The sequence below is a fragment of the Pempheris klunzingeri genome, chromosome 8, assembly GCF_042242105.1.
Source record: "Pempheris klunzingeri isolate RE-2024b chromosome 8, fPemKlu1.hap1, whole genome shotgun sequence".
NCBI classification, from domain to species: domain Eukaryota; kingdom Metazoa; phylum Chordata; class Actinopteri; order Acropomatiformes; family Pempheridae; genus Pempheris; species Pempheris klunzingeri.
The window spans coordinates 6,107,135-6,130,650 of NC_092019.1; the positions used below are offsets into that span (position 1 = coordinate 6,107,135).

At 42.9% G+C, this 23,516-nt stretch overlaps 1 protein-coding gene across 1 annotated transcript in view; it reads right to left on the minus strand.

Moving 5' to 3' along the window:
- Window positions 1-23,516, minus strand: part of rims2a (regulating synaptic membrane exocytosis 2a) — a 133,329-nt gene that overhangs the window by 95,135 nt on the left and 14,678 nt on the right. The window contains exons 2-6 of the mRNA XM_070834694.1: window positions 18,695-18,727; window positions 17,736-17,822; window positions 13,801-14,011; window positions 13,100-13,111; window positions 1,823-2,115 (exon numbers count right to left, since the gene is read on the minus strand). Coding sequence (XP_070690795.1) covers window positions 1,823-2,115; window positions 13,100-13,111; window positions 13,801-14,011; window positions 17,736-17,822; window positions 18,695-18,727 — 636 coding nt within the window. The remainder of the gene's footprint in view (window positions 1-1,822; window positions 2,116-13,099; window positions 13,112-13,800; window positions 14,012-17,735; window positions 17,823-18,694; window positions 18,728-23,516) is intronic.

Sequence of the window (23,516 nt, forward strand, 5' to 3'; positions counted from 1 at the left end):
AACATAATGGAGGAGAGATTTAAAAAGGATAGCACCGGAAAACAATTTTACCAAGACAGGAGAGAAAATTGTGTCTGTTTCGGAGTTGGAACAATATGCTTCGTATGTGTCACAGTCGCGTAGCAGCCTCATTAAACGGTGAAAGCACTGAAAGTATGTACACTTATCTCGAACACTCACTGCTGGTTAATGGGCAGGTATGTTGGATATATCCATCAAGACATCAAAATATCAGGGAATTAAACCGTACAGTTTTATCCCCCAGGAGATTTTTGCAGGCTCTATTATTTAGAAGTAAATACAAGGTTGCAGTGGCGGAGAGAGGACACAGAACTAATGAGTCTCCAAACATACAGTGGGCACAGGCCTGTGTGTGTTGGTTTGTCCCTGCTCTAGACAAGTGGGTGAAGCTGCCTACCAAGTATACATTGACAAGGTCAGCAGAGAATAGAAACGGGGACGTGGGCTGGATTGGGACAGAGCACTTCTTTCTCACTTTGCCTCTCCTGTATATGCATTTGTGCGTCTACGCAGTGTATGAACAGTGCATGACTCAGGGCTAACTCAGAGCCACCCTCTCCTTGGATTCAGGCTACCTGCTGGGTTTACTCTTACTGTATCGCACAACAGACAACCTATATCTTCCCTTCAGGAAGTCTGATCTCACAGGCAGAGGGGACCAGCAGAGAGACGAAGACATCGGCGAGACTTTGGGCTCTGCTTGCCGAGACGGACCGCGGGTTATCAAAAACAAAACCTGATATCACGGTCTCACTGTAACACAAGAATTAGGGGGCGTTCCCATCCAGAGTTTCACCGTTAGACCTTAGTCATTTCACTTTACAGATCACAAGTCTGTTGTCCCAAACTGAAGGCAATTTCAATTTCATTTAGGTTGTATCATCCATATAAGTCTAGTTTAGTTTAAGTATAGTCTAAGGTAGCGCTTAACAAAGGTCAAGTTGCCGCACAGCTGAGAAGGAGCAAACAAGGCCATGAGAGAGGTTTTCTGAAACGGCTCTCTGTGGTTCTGCTGTGGAAATACATCTCTGGAGAGCTTGTAGATACTGACTGTGAGCTGCTCTTCCTCCTTTTTGCAGAAGAAAGAGGAAGGAGCCCCCGTGTGGACATCAAAGTAACTACCTTCTTTGACACCAGTATCAAGAAACAGGCAACCAGATACAAGATTCACAAGCACAGCATGTCTGTGTTGTCAGCATCTGAAAGCGTGCTACTCAGAGGGGGCATTTAGTCCACATGACAGATGGAACACAACCTTCTGCATCGCAATTAGGCCTGTTCTTGCTTTTTTACTCCAAAAGCATCTTGATAATGCTTAATTTTCAACTCTTGTAATGCCTGACCAGGCCTACAAAACAAAAAAAATGCAGTTTCAAAGGTAGAGACGGTGTGTATGTGTGAGGAGAAGAGAGGTAGTGGGTGGATGACTGTTGTAGAATTGCTGAGTTAGTGCCAGATACAGTATCTGTGTCTCTGTCTCCTTTATAGGCCTCATGGGCTCCATGTACAAGTCGCTTTATATGGGGCCTTGACAGGCTTGCTAGAAGACATTGCTCTTATGCTTGGCCTGAATCGCTGTTCTGCATTACTTATACAATGGCCACATATCTCGACACTAATGCTAAAAGGCTCTTATGCTGTTGAGTCCATGCACCTTAATGAGGTGGCATCATATGCAGGCTCCTCACTTCTGTGGTGTGTTTTTCCTCAATCAAAGAAGCTATTTGACTTAATAAAAACAACCCAGCGTAACTGATGGAGAGTTTAGTAGGTGCATGCTAATTTCACTCACAGAACTGACCTGTCTATGGGTGCGTCGCCGGGTCCCGAGTACCTCAGCCCCGAGCCGTTGTCAAGGGACGCCTGTCTTGGCAGGAGCCCGCCGTGAGGTCTGCTTCTGTCTGACGCTGGTGTCAAGTCCCCTGAGGCTCCCTGGTAGGGGTACAGGGACGGGTCCTGCAGTTTGGCCTTCTTGCCCTGCGGCCCGCCCTCAAACACGCCCCGCACCTGATCAGGCCCCGAGCCGTAGAACCACGCCCCCGATTTGGTGAGGATTTCTTGTTGTTTTCGGCACAAGTTGCATACCCACATAACCTGCAGGGAAGAAAAGAACAGGTGTTAATAGTCTGGAACGGTGATTTACAGGATTTACAGTCTTATATAACCTATGATGAGCTGTGATGGAGTGATTGGGTGTTTGTAAAGCTTTAACATAACTTTGAGGCATAAGGCGGTACCATAACTTTAGGGCATATCGCTGTTGCTGGGTGAAAATCTTTTTACATCCAAAATGTCACCTTTTGAGGAATTGGATAAAACTTATTAGACTTGAAAAGGAGTTTAAACTCTCAAAAAAAAAAATCAACAAAGTCCTAGTTTTGAGTTTTCACCCCACAGCAACAATATTCATATACAGCATTGACAATTCATGTTGATGAGGTGAAAGATGAAATATTTTACACATGCAGCAGCCTTTGGTATCATTGAAAGGTAGAATCATATGAGTTCACGTCATTTTATTATTATTATTATTATTATTATTATTATTATTATTATTATTATTATTATTATTATTATTATTATTATGCATTGAGTCTGTGAGTTCAGTCCCTGTAGGTATCTTAGTACAGATCAGATGTGCTAAGATTTCCAAACTCCAGATAAACTAATTCTTCGTATTAGTTATAAGGCGGTACGTTACTATTAAATTCTTGTCTCTGGTTAGCAAACTGCAACAGTGCAGAGCTTACATGACTAATGATTGCAGAGATTAACCACATCTTAATGAAGGTACAGTAAGGAGAGATACTGCAATTGCAGGCACTGCACTTTGGTAAGATAAATGGAAAAGAATAGCAACATTTTCCTTCTGTTATGCGCTATAAGGACCAGAGAGATGGATGCTCTCTGATGTCGTGCCTTTATCTGCCGTATACTGCAGCCCAAGCAGCCAGCTCATCATTAGCCTCATAAATCCAGAAGCAGGCAGGAGCCCTGATCACTAAATATGCACACATGTTCACAGACAAACACACTACATAGTATTCTGTCTCGAGCCATCTTGGAAACAACTCGTGGTTTTATTTCTACCAACTGCATCAGCTGTTACAGTGAAACGGGAGTCTGCTCCAGGTGACCACACCTCTCTCGTTAACACTGAGCACCTTAGAGTGATATCTAAGTGTGCCTGAGAAGACTGGGAGCTTGCCAAATGATTGACAGGCCAGACGGGCAGTAGGACAGCCAAGAGCTACTGCAGCCCCCCACCCGCCAAGACATTCTCCGCCTTTACAGTCCCAGTGCTGAGTCAGTGCATTACTGTTATTAGTGTGAGCAGGCTCTAAATGCTGCCTCACCCACCACCAGTTGGTCTGTGGCTTGCTTGGTTTTTTGTTTTTTTTTTTTAGTAAGCATTGAATCAAATAAAAATTGACTGATATGTTATTTCTAGATTAACTGAACTCTCTTAAACTGTGTTGGTCTGTACAGCTGGATTTGTAGCCACAGCCTAAATCACCACTGATTATTTCAGTGTCTGGCTGGACCAGAAGCACAGGGTGACACAGGGTGGTAGTAACCACTGTGGAAGAAGCCCAACAAACAGTCACTGGGGTCAGTTAACTGTAGCGCGCCATGGAAAGTCATGGCACTAGAACACAGGTAAAAACATGCATTTTACTGGGGGCCTGGAGGGAGTAAAAGAAAAAGCAATCATCCAATTACACAACTCAAGATTCAGTCCCAAGCCTCCGTGACATTGCACCCTCCACGTGAAGCTCCCAGCTGGTGGCTGTCTACATCCTCCTCAGACTAACACTGTGAAATAGCAGCAACAAGTACAATGTGTTTGGTTTGTGATTTCAATATCCATGTAGTCCTGAGCAGGATGTATCTCTCAGTTTCTGAACGTGTGAGGAAGTTAAAACTGACATTTGGAATCAGTGATAGCCATGTGTGCAAACATTTACAGGTGAAGCACACGGCAAAGCTTTCATCAAAAGCTATTTTGTTATTAGGCTGTTATTGGCTAGTCGCACTGCCGTACCACAATACAGAAGACCAGAGCACGGAAACACAGGAAAAATCACCTAGACCCAGGAACAGTATCTTCCCTTACTTGGCGCTGCCACATGTGGGTGTGGCAACTCAAGTCACTGACTAGCAATGATAAATCATTTTAGTTACATTTCAAATGCACTGCAAAAAAGCTTTACTGCCCCCCCGCAGGCAGCGTGTACTGGCCTATGTGATATTGACACATGAGGCATTTATGACCAGCTATCAATGCTACAGATAGGCTATAACTGTGCTGACACACAATGGAAGCAGAGAGGCAACAAATTGTGCTTTATGTGTCCCAGAGGAGCGTAGCCAGTGAGGCCATGACTGCCTTAACTGGGGTCATGGTGAGAGCTCTGCAGTGAACCATGAGTCATCAGCTAAGACCCGGGAGTCACCAAGGCCACTTTTCCTGCTAATCAACCACACACCACTTCCTGCACCTTTGAAGTTTCATACATGTACACAATCGTGCATGTGTAGGTGTATAATTTCATTGATATTATATATTCGTGAAGTGAAAGTAAGTCAAAGACGAATTTATTTCAAAAAGGAATCACACGTCACACGGAGAGGGTGATCAGAGACAGACGCTACTTTCCCTCTGTTGGATAAAAGCTTCAGGCAACAGGGGCCAAAGACGGCACCCCCAGTAGTTTAGACGGGTGGATCAGTCGACACAAATCACAAGATACCGGGGACTCCTTGGGTTGCTGGTACCCCACCTCAGGCAGGAGATTTACATTTAAAAAGTAGTTTAGTTTGAGCATTCATCTTGTAGCACTTACAGCAAATATAACCATTAATTCTTGAAGAAAATCCCCACATTAATTTGATTTTAAACAATGTAGGAAAGGGTGGAAAAATCATACAGGTTTGCTAAAACAAATAAGAAAGTGAGGTTAACAGGTCTTGCTCACTCACAGTGGGTGTAATAAAAATGATCCTAATGTTAAGTGTTAGTGTGTGGAGGTGGTGGATGGACACACAGGCAACTTCAAATCCAAAAATCTGAAGACCAAACTCCCAAACTCATGAAGTTCTTTTATTCCAACACTTTCTCTAAGAATGAATCCTGATCTTATTCAATCTGTTTAAGTTTCCACAATCTGTTCAGTAATAGTAGTATTCATTTAGTTTACCTATTCTGTTTTAACATGAACCTTTTCTGTTGTTGGAGGAATGTTATCTTCACACATATATTAACAAATAATGAAATGTAACATGCATTTCAGAGTGGGAGCTCTATTTATAAAACAGATTATGTTTTACCTGTGGTTAACTACTGAAACCCGCCCTTCTCTCTCGCTCCTTCACAGAAAACGGCACCTATGACCTACATATTTACCCCTCCAAACTGCAATTCACAGAGTCCATTTCTGTGCACCTCTCTGGTCTGCCAATAATAATTACCCAAATTCTCAGCCCTTGGACTCCGCATGCCCAGCTCTTTTATCTCATCAGTGAATACCTAATAGCATATTAGTATTCCACAAAAAAAACAAAAAAAAAAACAAGCCAACAAAAATGTGCATGAGCAGTAAATGTTGAGCACAGTGAGCCTCAGACATCAATACTTGGATTTGATTTGCACTTTGGAACAGAGTCAGAATGAAAATGGATGTTTATACAGTGCATTAGGCAGGAGGAGCAAAGTAAGGAAAATGCCACTGCCAGCCTGATTCCTCATATGTCCAAAACATTACATGAACTGCAAAATAAAAACCGCCCTGATGACAGTGCATTTTCAGATTATCCAAAGGGATTTGAAAGGGCTACATGGCCTGAGGAGGTTAACAAGTTTTATCAACTGACACAGAAGCATGTGAAATATAAGCTATAAGGTACTTCAAAGTAGGAAGGAGTAGCCTCTGCCTCTTGCAGTAACACTGTTCTAAATTAATATTCTAAATTACTGCAGAAATTCTCCTTTCTCCATCTCTCAGATCTTAGAAATAACCAAAATTCACGTAAAACTCCAATCGTACTATATCCCAGTACCAGATACAGTATGTGACAGTAACAGAAACATGTTGTGTCATTCAGAACACTTTTTTCTGTCTTTAGTCACACTAGCAGAGACATCACACAGCATGAGGCTGCTAACAGTCCATCTAGAGACGCTCACAGTGTGAGCTCAACCCACACTGATGGGAAACTGTGATACCCCTCATTCCCTAATAGACCACATAGACACAGCACATCTCCACAACAGATGCATGTATGTAAATTATGACACACACACACACACACACACAGGTCGAGCAGCTGTAACAGCCAGTGGTATGTTCACTTTGACTGCAGCCACTCTACCCAAGACTCTCCAAATACACACACACACACACTTCCCTTCGGCTTAACTCTTCACGGCTGAGCGCAGGCAGGGGGTTGGGGGCTGCGGCCCTCAGGCAGGGCCATTTCTCCCTGTGTTTGCACATTTCATAGTCATTGAACCTGCAGCTAAAAATAGAAAGCTAAAAACCTAGCGCTAACACACGTTGCAAACACCAAGAAGATATATACTCTATTAAATGTGCTATAGGCTGTTTACTGGGGCACTGAATTAGGGGAAACAAACACCCGGTGCCATGGGATCAATAAATAATTTCCTTTCTAATACTTTCTCTTCAGACCGAGGGTGTTTTTCAGTGGTACCAGCAAATATAATCTTCCAAAAAATGTATCTGGTTCAAAGACTGAGAATAGCGAAAATACAGCAGTTGAGCCACTGCCACTGAAGTGAAGACTATGTGAGACAGAAAATATCTATCCATTTCAAAATGATGTGTGCCATATGGCCTTGCCCCCCCTTAAAGATGATGTGATGTCCGTTTTGAAAAACACCTTGTTGTGAATAGTTCTACTCTATACAGTGTAGTTACTACGCACCACACAAACAACTATATATAAAGGAATGTGTTCCCTTCAGCAATGTACTTTACATGTTCCCTTTTTGCCTGCCCCATTCAAAATTTTCCTGGGGGAGTCATACACACACACACACACACACACACACACACACACACACACACACACACACACACACACCAGCTAGATTTGCAGTAAGAGAGAGCCCTGAGCTCTCTCTTGTGGCCGTTAAACTGCACTACAACATTACTTAACGGAGGCTCCAGAGTGAATCAGCAGTATCCTTCCAGCCATATAACATTGTGCTCAAATTGAAAGCCAGCTCCAATGTTAAATTAAATCAATGACATTGCTTTACATTCATACATTTTAGATTAATTCATTCATAACAGTGTATGTAATATAATTGCTAGAGTGATTTCACAGGAGGCTGTTTAGTGAGGGCCTTTTTTAGTGACTGTCATCACTGCAGCATTCATTTTATTTGAGAGTTAAAAGAAATGACATCCTGGTGGGCCGGTGGTCTAAGATGCATTCAATGTAACTGTAACTGTCCTGATTTGATTATATTGCATTTCATTGAATGTTCTTTCTTCCAGTCTCCTGTTAGTTAAACCATTAAAGACAAAAATACTAGAAAAAAGAACTAAAGTAAGGACTAGAGATGGCACATGCTGCAAAATTGATGAGGCAGTAAATGACCTGTCATAGGTATCATATTGCCTCGGTGTTTCTCTCCTTCACCTGAACTGGAGTGAACTGAACCACTCATTAAAGACTCATTGTTCGAGGAGTGGAGTGTTCCTCAGAACATCCCAGTCTGGACGGAGTCCAGCTTAAGCACACAGGCATCAATGAAGACACTATCTAATACACTCCAGAGCAAATTATTGTCACAGCTGGGGGCTGCACAAGTGTGATAGGCTGCAGTGAGGGACATCACAGTGCATATGTAGGCCAATGAATAATGCATATCGAGACAGCTGAAAAGTTAATACATTTGACCTCTAGTGGTGTTTTTCTGCATCATAGATGCATATTGTAATACACCTACAACCAATAAATAAATGGACATGCATTGTTTTGAGTTCTTTTGCCCCCAAGAAAGTGTAAATGCAATGTGGCTTTTGAGGCAGTTCTGCAGAATAAAAAGTTTACAGGGCATTTCGGTGTGATTCATTCGGCCAATGAGAATGAAAAGGGAGCGCCTACATTCACATGCTCCAACACTGGCTGCACGTGGTGAATTACATTTTAATGAGCTTCTAATTTTAGTGCGCGCGCCAGTAATAATAATAGACTTGATGAATATTTATGTTGCTTGTTTGAAGTTCAGAGACACGAGGAGGAGAAGGGAAATACTGTGGAAATCCAAAATGTGGTTCACATAGAAATGGCTGATGCCCCCACATCCCCTTCAGCAGCTCACACCCAAATAAACGTGCCAAAAACATTTGAACAGACGTGACGCGCGTTCACGGGCAAAAATCCTGTGATGAAAACAGGAAACTGAGAGATGTGCTCTGGCGACAAAGGGGCACGTGTGACTGACATCGTCTTTAGACAGGTTTTCTGAGCACGTATTCCCGGAGAGTGCTGAAACGGTCCCGGTATGACCGGTGAAAAGGCGATGCAGTCACAGCCTCATGCTCACCCAGCTTACCCATGGTGCCGCGGAGAGGAAACGCCGTGCCTGTGCGGAAAGATCTCCGTGTTAAAGTCCACGATAATGTGGTGACGACTGTCCGCAGCGCCTGGAAAATGAAGAAAGCGCCGACCTTCAGCACCGCGGACAGCTCCAAGTCCAGACAACAGGCTGCCTGTCGGACGGCGGCTGCTGAAACACCGTGAAGGTTACACCGGGGACTCCACTGAACACATCCGATCCAATAAGACCAACGCAGTCTCCTTCTCCCTCTCTCTCTCTCTCTCTCTGTCTCTCTCTCTCTATCAACAAAGCAATTACAGCATCCAAAGACGCCAATGCATTTAATAGGATAACGGATTCCAATCTTGAATCGTTACACCGGATCCATCAAACCGTGCAAACAATCCCGGATCAATGTCAGTAGGTCTGAAGGGGAGAAAAACATGTGAGCCCGAGTAATAACGCGTCAAATCACGTTCCGTTCGCCACCACCGCTGTATTAGTTCATCTGTACCAGAGTCAGAGCTCAGCCGGAGTTGATGAGGGCTCATTACATATGCGGCGCGTCCCAGCTCTGCTCCCACAGTCCAATGGACACGCAGAGAAACGCGGCTACGCAGAAAAACTGCCCCTGCTTTTTCCTGTGCGCGCGTTAACAGGCGCACTTTGTCATTTCCGACTCAGTCTGTGCTGTGACCACGTCTTGGGCTTCAATAAATACACACAAAAAAAAAAAACCCAGACCGCAGCTGCTGTCATCGCCATCGTTTCTCTTCCTGCTGTCAGACAACTGCAGGAGCATGAAGTCATGAGGAGGCCAGAGGTTGGACATGTCAGCACTACGCCGCGTTCACGTGCTGTGGGAATAACAGGCTTGTGGGTTTACAACGACTTGGAATATTCAACATTTTCGTGTCTTTAAATTTAGCCTTTAAACCCCCAACAATCCTTAGTCTTATTATGATCGAATCAATTTTAATAGAAAATGCGTGTGCTGTTATTGTCAAAGCAACTCAAATTCCCCAACTATCATCTGAAAGCAGCGTTTTCAAGTCAGCTCCTGCCCATCACTTCTCCCATAGGCTGCATTTTTTCCAGTATCAGGGGAAATGCAGCTAACAATGTAGCAGTAGCAGCCAGTGAAAGTCTGTGTACAGTCAGTTTGGAAGGAGCATCTTTCTGATTAAAAATCTCAAATAGATCTGAGGAAAATGTGCATTTTCAAGCTCCGCAGCAGAGCCGCTAATTCTGTGAGCCACAACTGGCAGCATTTTGACGAGCTGACAAAATCACTTTTCAACACATTAAATGATATTCTGGGGGTCTCCAACTTGCTGTTAACACGACCTTCACTGCTACAAGGATACTCGAGCTCTTTCCATTAACAGTATCAGTACACTAGTAAGGATTAAGACGTGTTCAATCAGTTTTAATAAATGTGAATTTCAATTCTCAAAACCATTAGAAGAGTGAAAATTTGGGAAACACTGTTGGGTTACAGCAAATGAAATGAAGTCCATATGGTCTCTTGTGATGATGATAATGATTTCTGCGGTGCTGTTTAGCAACACATTTATTACATTTTACTGCAACATGCCATTTACTCAAAAAAGCTGAAAGAGGACCCTATAAGTAAGTACCTTACAACTTCCAATTCAATTTTATAGCAGTGGAGCAAATATTAAGGGGCCACGAAGCACATGTAACATCTTCAAGAGTTGCTTTAATCACAAATGACTTCCTCCCTGGAGACTGTTGATTCCTCAGGCCCTTTTGAAGCCACATCAGAGGAAATGGTGAGGAGCTCCACCGCTACAAGCAGGGATTCTGAAAACTTCACAACACTGACACACAATTTATCTATATCAAAGGAATTTTATAGTTTTTACCCCCATGCTTTTACCACCATGTACTTTGTTCCTCGGGTACTGTAGAGGCTAAGCTACCTGGCGCAATCAATGAGCCGTGATTGTTATCAACACGGATATTACATCTGAATTTTTGTGTCTATTATTCAGCTTGTGATAAGGCACGGTGATTAATTGTGATTATACATCAGTCGAGTCGTAGATTCAGCTAAACATGGTTATGGAGCCGAGCCGTTAGTCTTCAGTCAGGTCTATCTTCCCGGTTACATTACTTTACCAGCTGTTTAACTCTCAGTCCCTCTATATCATATTCCAGTGTGCCATAGCTCTGCTAGCTGTCCCAGACATAGAGACTTGTAAATATTCAATGGCGTTTCACAGAACAAGATCTCTCTCGCCACTGCTGTCACCATCTGTGAGAGAGGGAAAGAGTAGACGGATGGAAAAAGGGCAGATTTCACCACCGCCACCTCTTTCACTGACACACAAGCTTTCGCACAAGCTGGTTGGGTATACCGAAATGTGGATCGTTGTTAGTGGCAAAGCAATCAAAGCTTCTGTCCATCTGCCACAACAAGTATGAACACACAAAACAATCCGCAATATCACAACACTCCTGGTGGGCTACTGTGTATCACAAACCAAACTCCCAACTAATGCCCTGTCTTGTCGCCTGTGCTGATTAGTGAAGTGCACTTAGTATAGAACAACATTCACAGCCCAAAAACAAACCTACTTACAATTCTGCCTCCTACAAGTTCAACTCTACCCAGATAAACAATTAAACAATGCATTCATCTGAAATGCCTGTGAAAAGATAATAATAACTATAATATTACAAAATAACTGAATGTAAATAAACAGAGTCCAATAGAGCCCCTGCTGACACTGTTGGCTCCTCATAGCCCCCGTCAGTCCGAACACACTGGACTCCATTAACAGATAAACACGCTGTGTTTGACAGGATGACTAGTGAACTAACCTGCCCCTTTTTACACCCTAATGGCCTCGCCAACCCTTATGCTCATTTCCATGCTGGCTCTGTTTCTCTGACTGGTGCTGTCATCTGAACCTCTGTATCCGGCCCTAAAAGCTTACTCCGCTCCCCCTCTGAACACAAGTCTATGGATAAGCCATTTCTTGGATTTTTAAACTCACTCTGAAGGTACATCTGCAAAAATATTTGAAATATGGCAGTATTGTCCACCACAGAGATAGCGGAGTGACTAAGTGCTGACAAAGGAGCCACATATACTGTGATCAAATGTTTACTCCTGCATATTCCTTTGAGGTTTGCAGCTGTATCTCAGTATGCACAGCTATAGAGTGTCCTTACATTACAAAGTGTTTTTCCATACATTTTTGAGCAACTCTATTTGGAGAATTGACCTTGAGTGCCAGGAGGCCAGGGCACCACCAGGTGAATAGCTGGCATTGCCTCACTGGCACATCCCAGGCCTCTCCGCCAATGCCCTGACTGTCCATCGCCAGCCTGCTGCCACTGTTATTACGCAACACCATCTGTACAACAAGGTAACCGATCTCCCAGCTATTATCTACCAGTGAACAATGACAGCCTCTACAACCGGGGTCTTGGCAATGAAGGAAGCAGCAGGGCAGAGGTCTGTCCTGGTGGTTCTGCTGCTCTGTTGTTTGGATCAAACCTGCTGGTATGTACTTCCCTCCAGAGTGGCCTATAGACTGTTTAGCAGTCAACAAAGGCAGGTTAGAGATGAGACAGCTATGGAAAATCTATGTTGGATACATGGACAAGGACCCCTGTGATATGTTCATCAGACTGTCTATGTGATGTTATATTTGTTGAACTATTCGCATAGATTTAGATATTATATATATGTTCAATACTGCGGTCATTATTAATCAGTCATTACAACTTTCCCTCTCCATGTGGATCGTGTGTTATTTGAATAAAGTGCGGGATTTCATGTTGACCAAAACCCTTTCTACCAACTACATGAAGTTATGAATGAAGAATGAAATAGATAAATAAATAAATAAAATGTCAAAATCTGTGCAGCAGAGGGTTACGGTTTCCAGAACGCAACACGATGGTGTCCGTCATCATGCCCTCCCTGCCATGTAGACACCCATGTGATTCAATACAGCAGTACAGGCGCTCTGTTAAAGATGTCCAGGCTCAAGCACAAACTTAAATAACCCTGACGACATCACCGGGGTTATATTTTCAAACCTCGTGAAGTTCCCTCTAGGGCCACAGAAGATATATACAAGTGTTTTCAAACTCTGAGAAGAACTCCTTGTGATGTTGAAATCAATTCCGTTAATATGATTCCTTGAGTCTTGTTTTATACCTTTTAATTACAGTTCTATTCATCTTTTGTATTTCTTTTTGCAACTCCTTCTTTGTATCTCTGTCTGAGAAGTGTTTTCTTCTTTTTTTTTAAATGTCCTATTGTTTATTCATGTGTATTTCAGCATAACTACACTCACAGACAAGACTAATCAAGACTTTTTTGTTTGTTTGTTTCCCATCATTACTGGCTGCTGTATGTGTTTATATATATGCATATATACATAGCATTTCATGAGCATTTCATGAGCAATGCTTGGGTTCAGACACAGTCCCAAAAAACGCAGAAAAGGATTTGCTAACCACTTTGTCCTCCTGTTGCAATTCCAGGAGAGGAGGAATGCAGCAGAAAGAAAGAAAGAAAGAAAGAAAGAATGAGGGAGACGGGGTTAGAGGGGGGAGGAAAGATAGGGAGAGAGAGATTGTGAGTGGCATTAGTAGGTCCTGGTAGCACTGTCACATACTCCAACAGCAAAGGATTGGATGGCATCGCATAAAAACACTCAAGCTCATGATTCAAATTTAAGCAGTCTAATACTAAAAGCTTTGGCTTAGTCTGTGGGGAGGATTTGACAGAGGTTAGTTAGGCACTGGTGTGCCACATTATGCAGAAACAGCACTCAGATTCCTTTATGGGAAAAGAAAAGGAGAACAGTTCCCTCCAGTGGTGAAATAGGACAACTGTAAGTTACTGTAAACAATAGGAAATCTACAGCTGTGAATCAACATGAATTAACACATCAGAGTGAATAGAATTAGAATAACGGCAGGCAGAGAGTCTTTGACTGGAGTAGATGTTGATAATCTGAAAAACATTAGCTGCCATTAGAGACTCTCTTGGCTCAATTCCCAGATTATGATTTCACTGCAATGTTTCATAACCTTGGATTTCAAACAGTAACATAGGGAGGAATTTGCCTGCGGGTGGGACATCTGCATGTGTGTATGTATGTGTGCATGTGTCCTTATAAATGACTAGTACCTAGCATGCAAGCCAGCGTTACCTTATTTGACCGCAGAGACACTCGTCCTCCGCACCGAGCACAGAATTTCGTTTGGCAATATGAACAGAGGTGGCCACAGCCATCGGCAAACTTGGTTTTGTGGCATATCCCGCAGGTTGGGGCTTCACTCTTCTGGTCCTGAGCCACCTTAGTCTCGTCCCCCATCTTCTTAACCTGGTCCTTATAGGACTCAAACTGCTGGTGCAACTTCCTGTAAGCGGAGGGGAAGAACAGATGTTAGAAAAAAAGAGATGAGGTTTGATGACCTATTTGGTGACCTGTTTCATTCGTTTTTTGGTTTATTTGTATTGGGACAAGTATATAGCATGAACCAATGCCACAAACCACCGCATTTATTGTCTATGTTAATTTGCAATGCCTGTCCCTGGATGGGTATTTAAAATCCACATCAGAATAACACAAGGACACAGTACATAACTCTATTTTATTCCTTTAAATATCTTAGTGAAACATCTACACACAAATGTGTATTAGTTTTTGGCATAGAGTATGCATTAATATTTATTTTTACTCTCAGACAACTCTCAGACAAATGCTTGTGTTGACAGCAGAGTTGGATTACAATCTTTGTGCACCAGAAATATCCCTCTTATTGCCAGCAGCCTCACTCATGTGTTCAGCCCTGTTCCCAAAATCACACTTGCACAATAAGCTCCTACTATGGACTGACTAACTGATATAACCTCAGCCGTGAGCAGTGTGTGAGGGATTTAAAAGCAAAAGCAGACACCATGACCTCAGAAGCTTCAAAGCTGAGCTCCTCCTTTGATACCGCACCTCTCCCAAAACAGGGGGGGGGCGGGTATCAAATTTGCTTTGCAAGTTTAAGAACATCACTTAATTCCACTTTCTCAGGTTCCCCTTCGTTTAATGAATCATTTGCACCTGTGTTTCGTTATCAGGACAGTCGTAAGGTGAGACAGAGAACACCCTCAAGCCGTACTGTTAGATAGTGATATTGCCAATACACACAATCATTATTTCTCTATAGTATCATTTACGGGAAATCATGGGTGGTTACACGCAAGAGAGCCTACCATCCAGTCAGCATTTGCAAGTGCAGTGTCTACTGTGTTACTGTTTGTGTCCTATAGATGGCACCTGATCTAATACAGTAGACCCTTAACTCCTAACAAGTCCTGAGAGGCTACTGAAAAAAACCTGCATGGACTCTCCGCATGCATTTTGTATGACACATGTCAATTGAGCGTCTCCTTGGAAACTAAACACTGGGCTGACTTCATAATATGGCGATTAGAATTGGTTTCGCCCCACATATCCCCTGCAACATTCATTAGCACTTGTGAATTATTGAGCAGCGCTATCCTTTTACCACATACAGCTTCTGCGTTTGAGATGCTTCCTTTACCCACAACCAGACCTTTAGAGCCCAAATGTAACAGCAACACACCACCTCAAGACTATCCGTGTGTGGGGTTGTGTGAGCGAGTCTCTGTGCCATCTGAACATTCGATAGAGTGCCACTAGCATGCCCCTCATTGTACCCACTGAGGGATTAAAGGGCTAATTGTGTCACAGCCTTTGTGTATTTACCAAGCTGAGATTAGCATGTAGCCTTGTTTAACAGATCCCACCAAATCTCATTTACTGACAGAGGGCCTGATAACAGTGTGATGAAGACTGATACAAGAGGTAAAGCCACTGTCTCCGAGGATCAAGGAAATAAGACTACAAACAATCATGTTTTATTCTCACTTAATCTCCCCTTACACTCAAACGTTTACAGAGACATGTGCTGGATCCTGGGCCCCTGCATGGACTAAGGGCTGCTGCTCTATTGACAGACAAGGTCACTGAGAAGAGCTGTTAGAGATAACCAGTGATTACCTCTGCCTTCCTCTGTATCAGGTCGCTTCTTCACACCCACTCACCATTTGGGGGGCTACACAGAAGTTGTAAAAAACATTTTTAAAAAGCTATTTTCACTGGTGGGAGGTCTACAACTCTGACTACAGTCTGTATTATATGTGTTGGACCTAAGATGCACACTCGCACGTATGTCAAGGAGCAAAAATGAACAGTTAAAGTAGAGTAAAGAATATATATGTGTGTGTGTGTGTGTGTGTGTGTGTGTGTGTATATATATATATATAAAGCAGAGAGCTTGTACGAAAAGAGACAGGTACGCAGAAGATTTACAAGAAATGAGTTAGAAAGTGAGGTATAAAGAAGCAGACAAAGAGTAAACGTGGTGTAAGATTAGATTTAAGTGGCAGCAGGCAGCTGGGACACAGTGCCCATTCCAGAGGGTTTACTTATTCAGTCAAACACGGTCAAATGTAGGTGACACTGCTGACGAGTAATCATACGCTGCTCATTGTCCCATCCCATGCTAGCGTGTCGGAGCTCTCTTACCTCTGGGCCGCACCAGAGCAGCTACACACAGCCGGTAACCTGAGCCTCTCTCTTGGACATATGACAGACCCAACATATCAACAGCGAGGGTGAACTACAAGCTCTCTACAACTTCTGCCTTCTGCCACAGTCGCAAACGGCCTGAGCTGAATTTTAACTCCTATGTCTCCTCATGTTGGAAGTGAAAGCATAGACATGGGTGTATAAAGTGGTTTATACTGCAGGCGTGTGCACTAATAGCATCAGTTAATCCCTCCAGTTCCTTCAATCTGAATTTAAAATGATGAAATTCAGGTTGTTTTTCTGTTTTAAGCAGTCATATAATATATAACAGTGTTTTCTAGCTCTTGACTTAAAGCTAACATTAATTTATCAGAATCAGAATCAGAATTACTTTAATCACTGTCCATAAGTCCAGTAGCACCAAAGTTAACCAAAAACGGTCTATTTACACATGTAACAGACACAGAGCAGCATCGCTGTTCATTCAAAGTTCAATTTCTGGCCACTTGACAAATTATGAGTAAATTAATTTTTTAAAACAGTTTTCTTTCTTCAGTACTGACACTGAACTATATCGAGCAAGCTAACTTTACAGGCTGTAAAACCAACAAAATTAAGTTAAAACAAGCAGTTAGCTGGTAGGCACAATACCAGGGCCCTGAACTAGCTAAACTAAATGGGATGCAGCCCTTAGGTCTTTTTTCATGGCACATATTTTGTACACATTGAGTCCAAATGTGAACTCACTGTTCCCTATGTAGCAGATACTCAATAGTTTAAACAGTTTAGTGTATACATCTTACACTTGGTGGCCTGGGCTAGGGCTGTTAACTATTCTCAAAATCCCTCTTTACTTTGTTATTTCTTCTGGTTTAAAACACACAGTAGAAGTAGACACGTTAGACTGGTTTAACTGCACAGACCAGACAATCTATTATACAGCATCTTTATGCAACCAGCCACCTGGTAACTGAGGAGCACAGTGAAACTGGTCCTAATCGTCGGCTTTAGTCGGCTCTAATCCAACTCAGAGTTAACTGTATATTGACTTGAAATGCAATTATCTCTAACTAAATGGTATGATCTTATTTAAAATGAGCCAAAAAGCTAAATTTGTTAATTAACATTAAATAATGTAAGTGTGGTATATAACAACATGTAATGAACTCTATTTTGTGCCATTTTTTCCATAGCATACAATGAATGGCCCTGATCACACCTGTGATACATACTTAAGTATGTATGTAAGATGGTCCTGGTCATAACTCAAACATATGACAGTATCTGTTGTGTTTTGTTCTTGAGTTTAGGATGTTGATACTGGTACCGCCCCACAAAGCCTTATTTATGAAAGGAGAATCCATCGTAGCACACCACTCCCACACCACCACTCTGACCTCGTAAGCTTCAACAAACACACTGAGAAACCGTTTAATATAGTCTAATATCCACTAGAGTCAAACATACTGTGCATCCTGCCGCTGGGGTCACCACTGTATGTTTGTGCCTGCAGATGGGTCTTTACTATTACTTACGCGTCTGGCTCTGGCTCCTTGTCATTTTGGGGCTTTTGCTGGGTCTGAAGGACGTTATTTACCAGCTCAGTGATCCCACTAAACCACCTGTTCAAATAAGCAAAGTGTGACTGGAACATCGCAATGAGTCATCATGGGAGAAGACAATCTGTCCTGAAAGGGGGTTTTAGGAGGCAGGTCAGATTCTAAGAAGTGAACAATAGCACATTCACCACAACCAGCGCAGAGAGAGGAGAAGGCCGGGACACGGGCAGAGCGGCGATTAGTGGAACATTGACAACCGGACAGTGTCAGAAATACAGCGAGAAAAGATAAAAGAAGGAAGAAAGATGATACAGACAGACTTACAGTAGAGGGAAGGAGAGAAGAAGCAGGAAAGCTCTACAGCCAATGGAAATGAGAGCTGCATCAAACGCTCAGCTGAGGGTAACAGGAGTGTCATTTATTCCAGCCTGGTGGTGCAGTAGGGGTCAGGTTATCAGACCGGTCAGCCCTACAGGTGGATTCAGTCAAAATGCAGCTACAGTACAGTAGAGCGGAGCAGGCGCATCTAGTCCACATTTGTGATTGAGTTACGAGGCTGCACAAGCCAATCAGAGTGCAGATGAGACACTGGGTGAGAATGGGCAGCCAGCTAAGAGACCAGGGACAAGGGGAAAAGGTTTGGGAGGCCTGGCTGTAACAATGCCGGTAGAAAGGAAAAGCCGTTGTCATTGATGTCACGGAAGTCAGCTGTTCAGTGTCCAACAGAGGATTCAACAATCTGGTCAATGCTAATCAATCAAAGCTTATGAAAATAAAATGCCACTGTGCAATCGCAGCAGCTTTCCATGACATTAGTGACATTTCTTTCATTTTCCTCCCAGACAAAGAGGAGAAAGCCACATGAAGCACACAGCACCAACTGACAGGAAGAAGTGTCAAAGCCTAGAGCACTCTGGGTAATGCAGTTTACTTACTGTGCCGGCTGAGGCTTTGGTTCTTCTTTGATCCTAAAACATAAAAAAATGAAAAAGATGTGCACAGCTCAGTGCATACAAAACACAAAGAGATGAGGAAAACAATCTGAAAGACACAAAATACTGACACAACTGATATTACTAAAGATGTGTATGATATAAATAATACTTCAACTATAATATGAATAATATTCAGGATATTATAGATGATGCTTTGATGAAAATGACAATGCAAGGATGACGTGAAAAACGTGAAAAAAAATGAACATCAAAAATGACTTTCAAGATGATGTAAAGTGAATCGGACCAACTTAAATGTAAAAATGGCTGCTTCATGTGAGTAACACCCTCTCTCATACTGTGTATGCATTTCTACTACAAGTCAGTGGATCCAAAGAGCCAGTCCACCTCCATACTGATAGTTTTTACTCAGAGTTAGGGGTTTTCTAAGAGAGATTCCCAGAGATATAATAACGCACATGCACAAGTTACATGTAACCAGCAAGCAGAGCGGTCCAGCTGAGTGATGTCTGCGTACTGCCTTGAACTGCACACAAAGCTGCATCGGGAGGCGAGGATGGAAGCAGTAACTCATTCTGTGTGAAGTTCAGCTAAGCCAAGCAACAAATGCTTGATTAGACTCCATTATGACAGATAGCATGGCCATTAGAACATCAGCTAAAGAGCTGGCTGCGGTAAAGCCCATGTAAGCGTTATTTAACCTTTTTGTCCCAGTCCAGGGTGAAAGGATCAGTTTACCTGAATCCCAAAATGACATATTTTCTCCCTTTCTGATTCCTGTGCTGCTTTGAACATTGGCATTTTAACAGCAACGCGTCCATAATTATCTATTAAGTAGAGTTTTATTCACATTGGCTTACAAACCCAAAAAGAGTAGGAGCTCCCAAAAAGTTAGAGCCGTCAGTGACTGTGTCATTAAACATGCAGCGTCGCTTGAAATAGGTGTACCCAGAATAACTAAGACAGCACAACCAACACCCACACACACAAACATACATCTAACGCTGAAGCCAGTTCAGTCACTCTTTCCCGTTTCAGGAGCAGACGTCACTAGAAGTAGAACGACGACAGACAAGTTTGATCTGAGAATCACACGTCACAACTTCACACGCCATGTGAAGTACACAGTTAGCTTTATATAGCTGTGTGAAATGGAACGTGTTAATTGGATTTTGTCTGTTTCTGACCAAGACACAGTAACATTCACTAAGCTCTTCTGTATGAGCGGTCGGATACTTTGAGCTCATACCAACACCAGTGTTCAGGTTTTGTATTGCTTTTTTGGTTAATCTATTCCCAATAAGTTATCGAATACTGAAAACACACATCCCAAGGTGACTGCCTCATACTTCCAGTTTTGTCCAAGCAACAGGCCAAAGCCCAAAGATATTCATAATGATACAATAATATCAAACACGAAGAAACAGCAAGTTTTCACATTTGAGAAGCTCAAAGCAGCAAAGTAAACTAAAAGGATTAAAAGGAGAAAGCTGCTAAAACTGCTTTCAGACTATGTGATGCTAAAACCCTCCATTAAAAACAGTTAGCTCCCCAAAGACTACACATACTGCAGCTAATAAGTGCCTGATAATGAAGAATTCATCCACAAAATCTATTGGCAAATGTCTAAAACTTCCACTCAAAACAATATTCCATCAGGTAAAAATCCAATATTTCATATTAATCCCAATGCGTACACTGTACGGACGCTTTTTAACTGTCAAACGAGTACTGAGGCTAAGGCAATTGTCATGCAGAGCATCAGAAACATCACCAGTCTGGTCTAGCTAGAGGTAGAACACACCAGAGTGAGAAATCTGTCTGTCTGATCTGTGTCAGATGGGTGAGAGAACACATGAGAGAAGATATAGTCCTGTGTACCCATCAGTCTCGCTGCTCTGTTTTCCGATGAGCCAGTCCATATTTATCCTCTCGCTGTGTTCTCCCGTTGACCTGCAGCGCCGCTCTTTATTGATCCCATCAGCCCCGTCTCTGTGGTCGCATTACAAGCCTCATATTTATCTGATGGAGCCTGCTGCCTGCCTGCCTGCCTGCCTGCCTGCCTGCCTGCCTGCCTGGACGGCTGCCGGACAGAGTGTGTGTGTGAGTATCCGTCTATGCGTCCAGTGTGTGTGTGCCCATATCCATGTGTGCACTGTACTCATACGTGTGCATATGTGAGTGTGTGAGTGAGAGCACACAGTGTATTATTTGACATGGGGCAGCAAAATGAGTGAGTGTAAAATGTCACAAGTGACGTATTCAGTATCCTAGCTGCTGTGGAGGCCTGCAGGGCCCATACAGTCTCTGTTTTCCATCTCTTTAACCTGCACTCTGCTTTCCATGAACCCTCCCAGCACTTACAAAATAAGAAATGCACACTGGTACGGAGTTAGAAAAAGGTTTGCATAAAGAACCACCGTGTCTCAATGTGTGATTCTCTCTTTTCTGTGTCAGAGTGGCAGTTTTAAGTCTTAATCGGCCACATGCTGCTGGTATTTTTAGCCTCTGTTGTTATTTTGTTCTGTATTTTGGGTTCAACCTTCTCTGCTTCACTGGCTTTGCATAAAGAAGCAGCCAGGTCTGACAATGACTGATGCTACAGTGCTCTCTAGTGGACAGATGTGCTGCATAAACTTTAAGATTAGATTCTTAAAGTTCTATAAAGGAATGTGTAACAAGTCATTTTTTAAGTTTCTGCTGAAAGTAGCAACAAAAAAAGAGAGAAATAAGTGAATCTGAACTGATTTTTCTGAAAGTGTGAGTAGTTAAAAAAGTAATCCAGTGTCCTCGAGGCCAAGAGGACCCAGAGGTGGTTATATCAAGCTCATACAATTAGTCTGTTAATTGATTCGTGAGTTGACAGAGAAATAATCAGCAGGATTTAATGTCAAAGTCATAACTACATGCCACCAGATAACACTATCCTGATCAAAAGTCTCATTCATACGGGTGCTGACAAAAGCACCAGTAACCCCACATGTGGAGATGAAGAAACAACATGTAAGACAAACACAAATCTCATCAACAGGAAATGGGAGGAAAAGGAAAGGGACACACACTGCTTAGCATCAAAGAACACACATTGCACCTTTAAGAAATGACAATAGAGAAAGCACTGATTCTGTCTTCTGTGCAAACAGCAGGACAATTACACAGTGAGCTGTCATGAGGACCTGAACATTTTAGTAAGATCCCAGAGATTTAATTAATCCGAGCCCTCTGAAGAGATCTCGGAGAGGAGAGGAGAGGAGAGGAGAGGAGAGGAGAGGAGAGGAGAGGAGAGGAGGAGAGGAGAGGATGTCCAGCACCAGCTAATGTGTATCTAACAACTTCTGATGGGCAGCAGAAAAAGGAGCACGCCCACTTGGAGTCAAGGAACTCTGCTGCCAAGTAAAGGCCTGGCACAGAGGACACAATCATTCATTTATATTGTAGCTGGAAGCTTAGGTGAAAATAAATATCACTGAGCATTTAAAGAAACACGTCATATCATTCTGACTCTGTAGTTGCTACCAGCTCTACAGAGCATTTTAGCATCTTTTAGCTCATTGTTTTGGTTTTACAACTAAACTTTGGTGTTTTTCAACAGCAGGCAGCTGCATTTCTCAGCAAAAAAGCTCTGATAAATCCACTACAATCATTGAACAATAATGGATCTCTACGGAACAGAGGAATAAAAACTGGCAACCTTATCCGTTAAACTATTCCCAGCTGCTGTGAAATACCAGATTTTTCTTGCACGACCTGCTGTAATGTCTAATCAAAGTCAAAATGACATGAAAAAAGCATTTCCCTCAGTTTGCTGGCTGTAGGTCAATAATAACAATTTACTTCTGGTCATTATAGGCACTAACAGCAGCCCCACGCACAGTAATCTCAATCACACTGTACCAAGCTTCCGCACATGCCACCCAAGGCTTAATTACTTTCCAATTACACCACCTCCCCTTCCCAAAGTGAGCTGGGCATGCCCAAGCAGTCACTCTCAGGTCTCTCCCTCTAATCCTGTCTTTGAGCTGAAACTGCTGCTCAGGACTTTTCTGTTTCTCTCTCAAAAGCCAGATGTTGATGGAGCAGCTAAGAAGAGTATGAATGTGGTGAGATGTACAGTCGCAGCGCTCTCCTCAGGCAAAGTGTGACTTTTCGCTGATTACCGTGAGCAGACAAAAACAAGCCCAAACATGGCTCCTAGCTCAACGGCTAAATGCCCCTCGAAATGTGAATGATGGAATTTGATGGATGTGTCTCCACTGGACATCTATCTATATGCCACTGTGTATTTGTTTGCTCTGGATTCTTTGCACCCACAGCTTTCTTGCAGAGTGCAGGCCAGCCTGACCTGACAGCACATCTCCACACACACACAGACGCTACAACGAAATATTACAAATGCCTCCTCAAATGATTTAAGAGTTGCACATTAGCATCCCACAATGCAGTTTAAACAGATAGTAAATGGACTGTACTAGTAGAGCAGCTTTCTAGTCTTTTAGACCGCTATCCTCCATTCAGACCTATTCAGACAACATTCATACTGACGACAGGGGCAGGGACAGCTACCATGCCAGATGTTAACCTGTGACACACTCACAGTGAGTCAGGTAGTATACTTCTATTCACTATCTTGCCCAAGGACATTTTGAATTGTGGAGCAGACGAGCGGAGGATCGAATCGTCCACCCTCTGATCAGTGGACGACCGCCGCACCTCTGAGCCACAGCCACCCAGAGAAGTAGTCTCGTCTTGGCGTCAACACTTAAGTAGAAAATCTGTGATAGAGGATCTCGTGGCTAAGCAG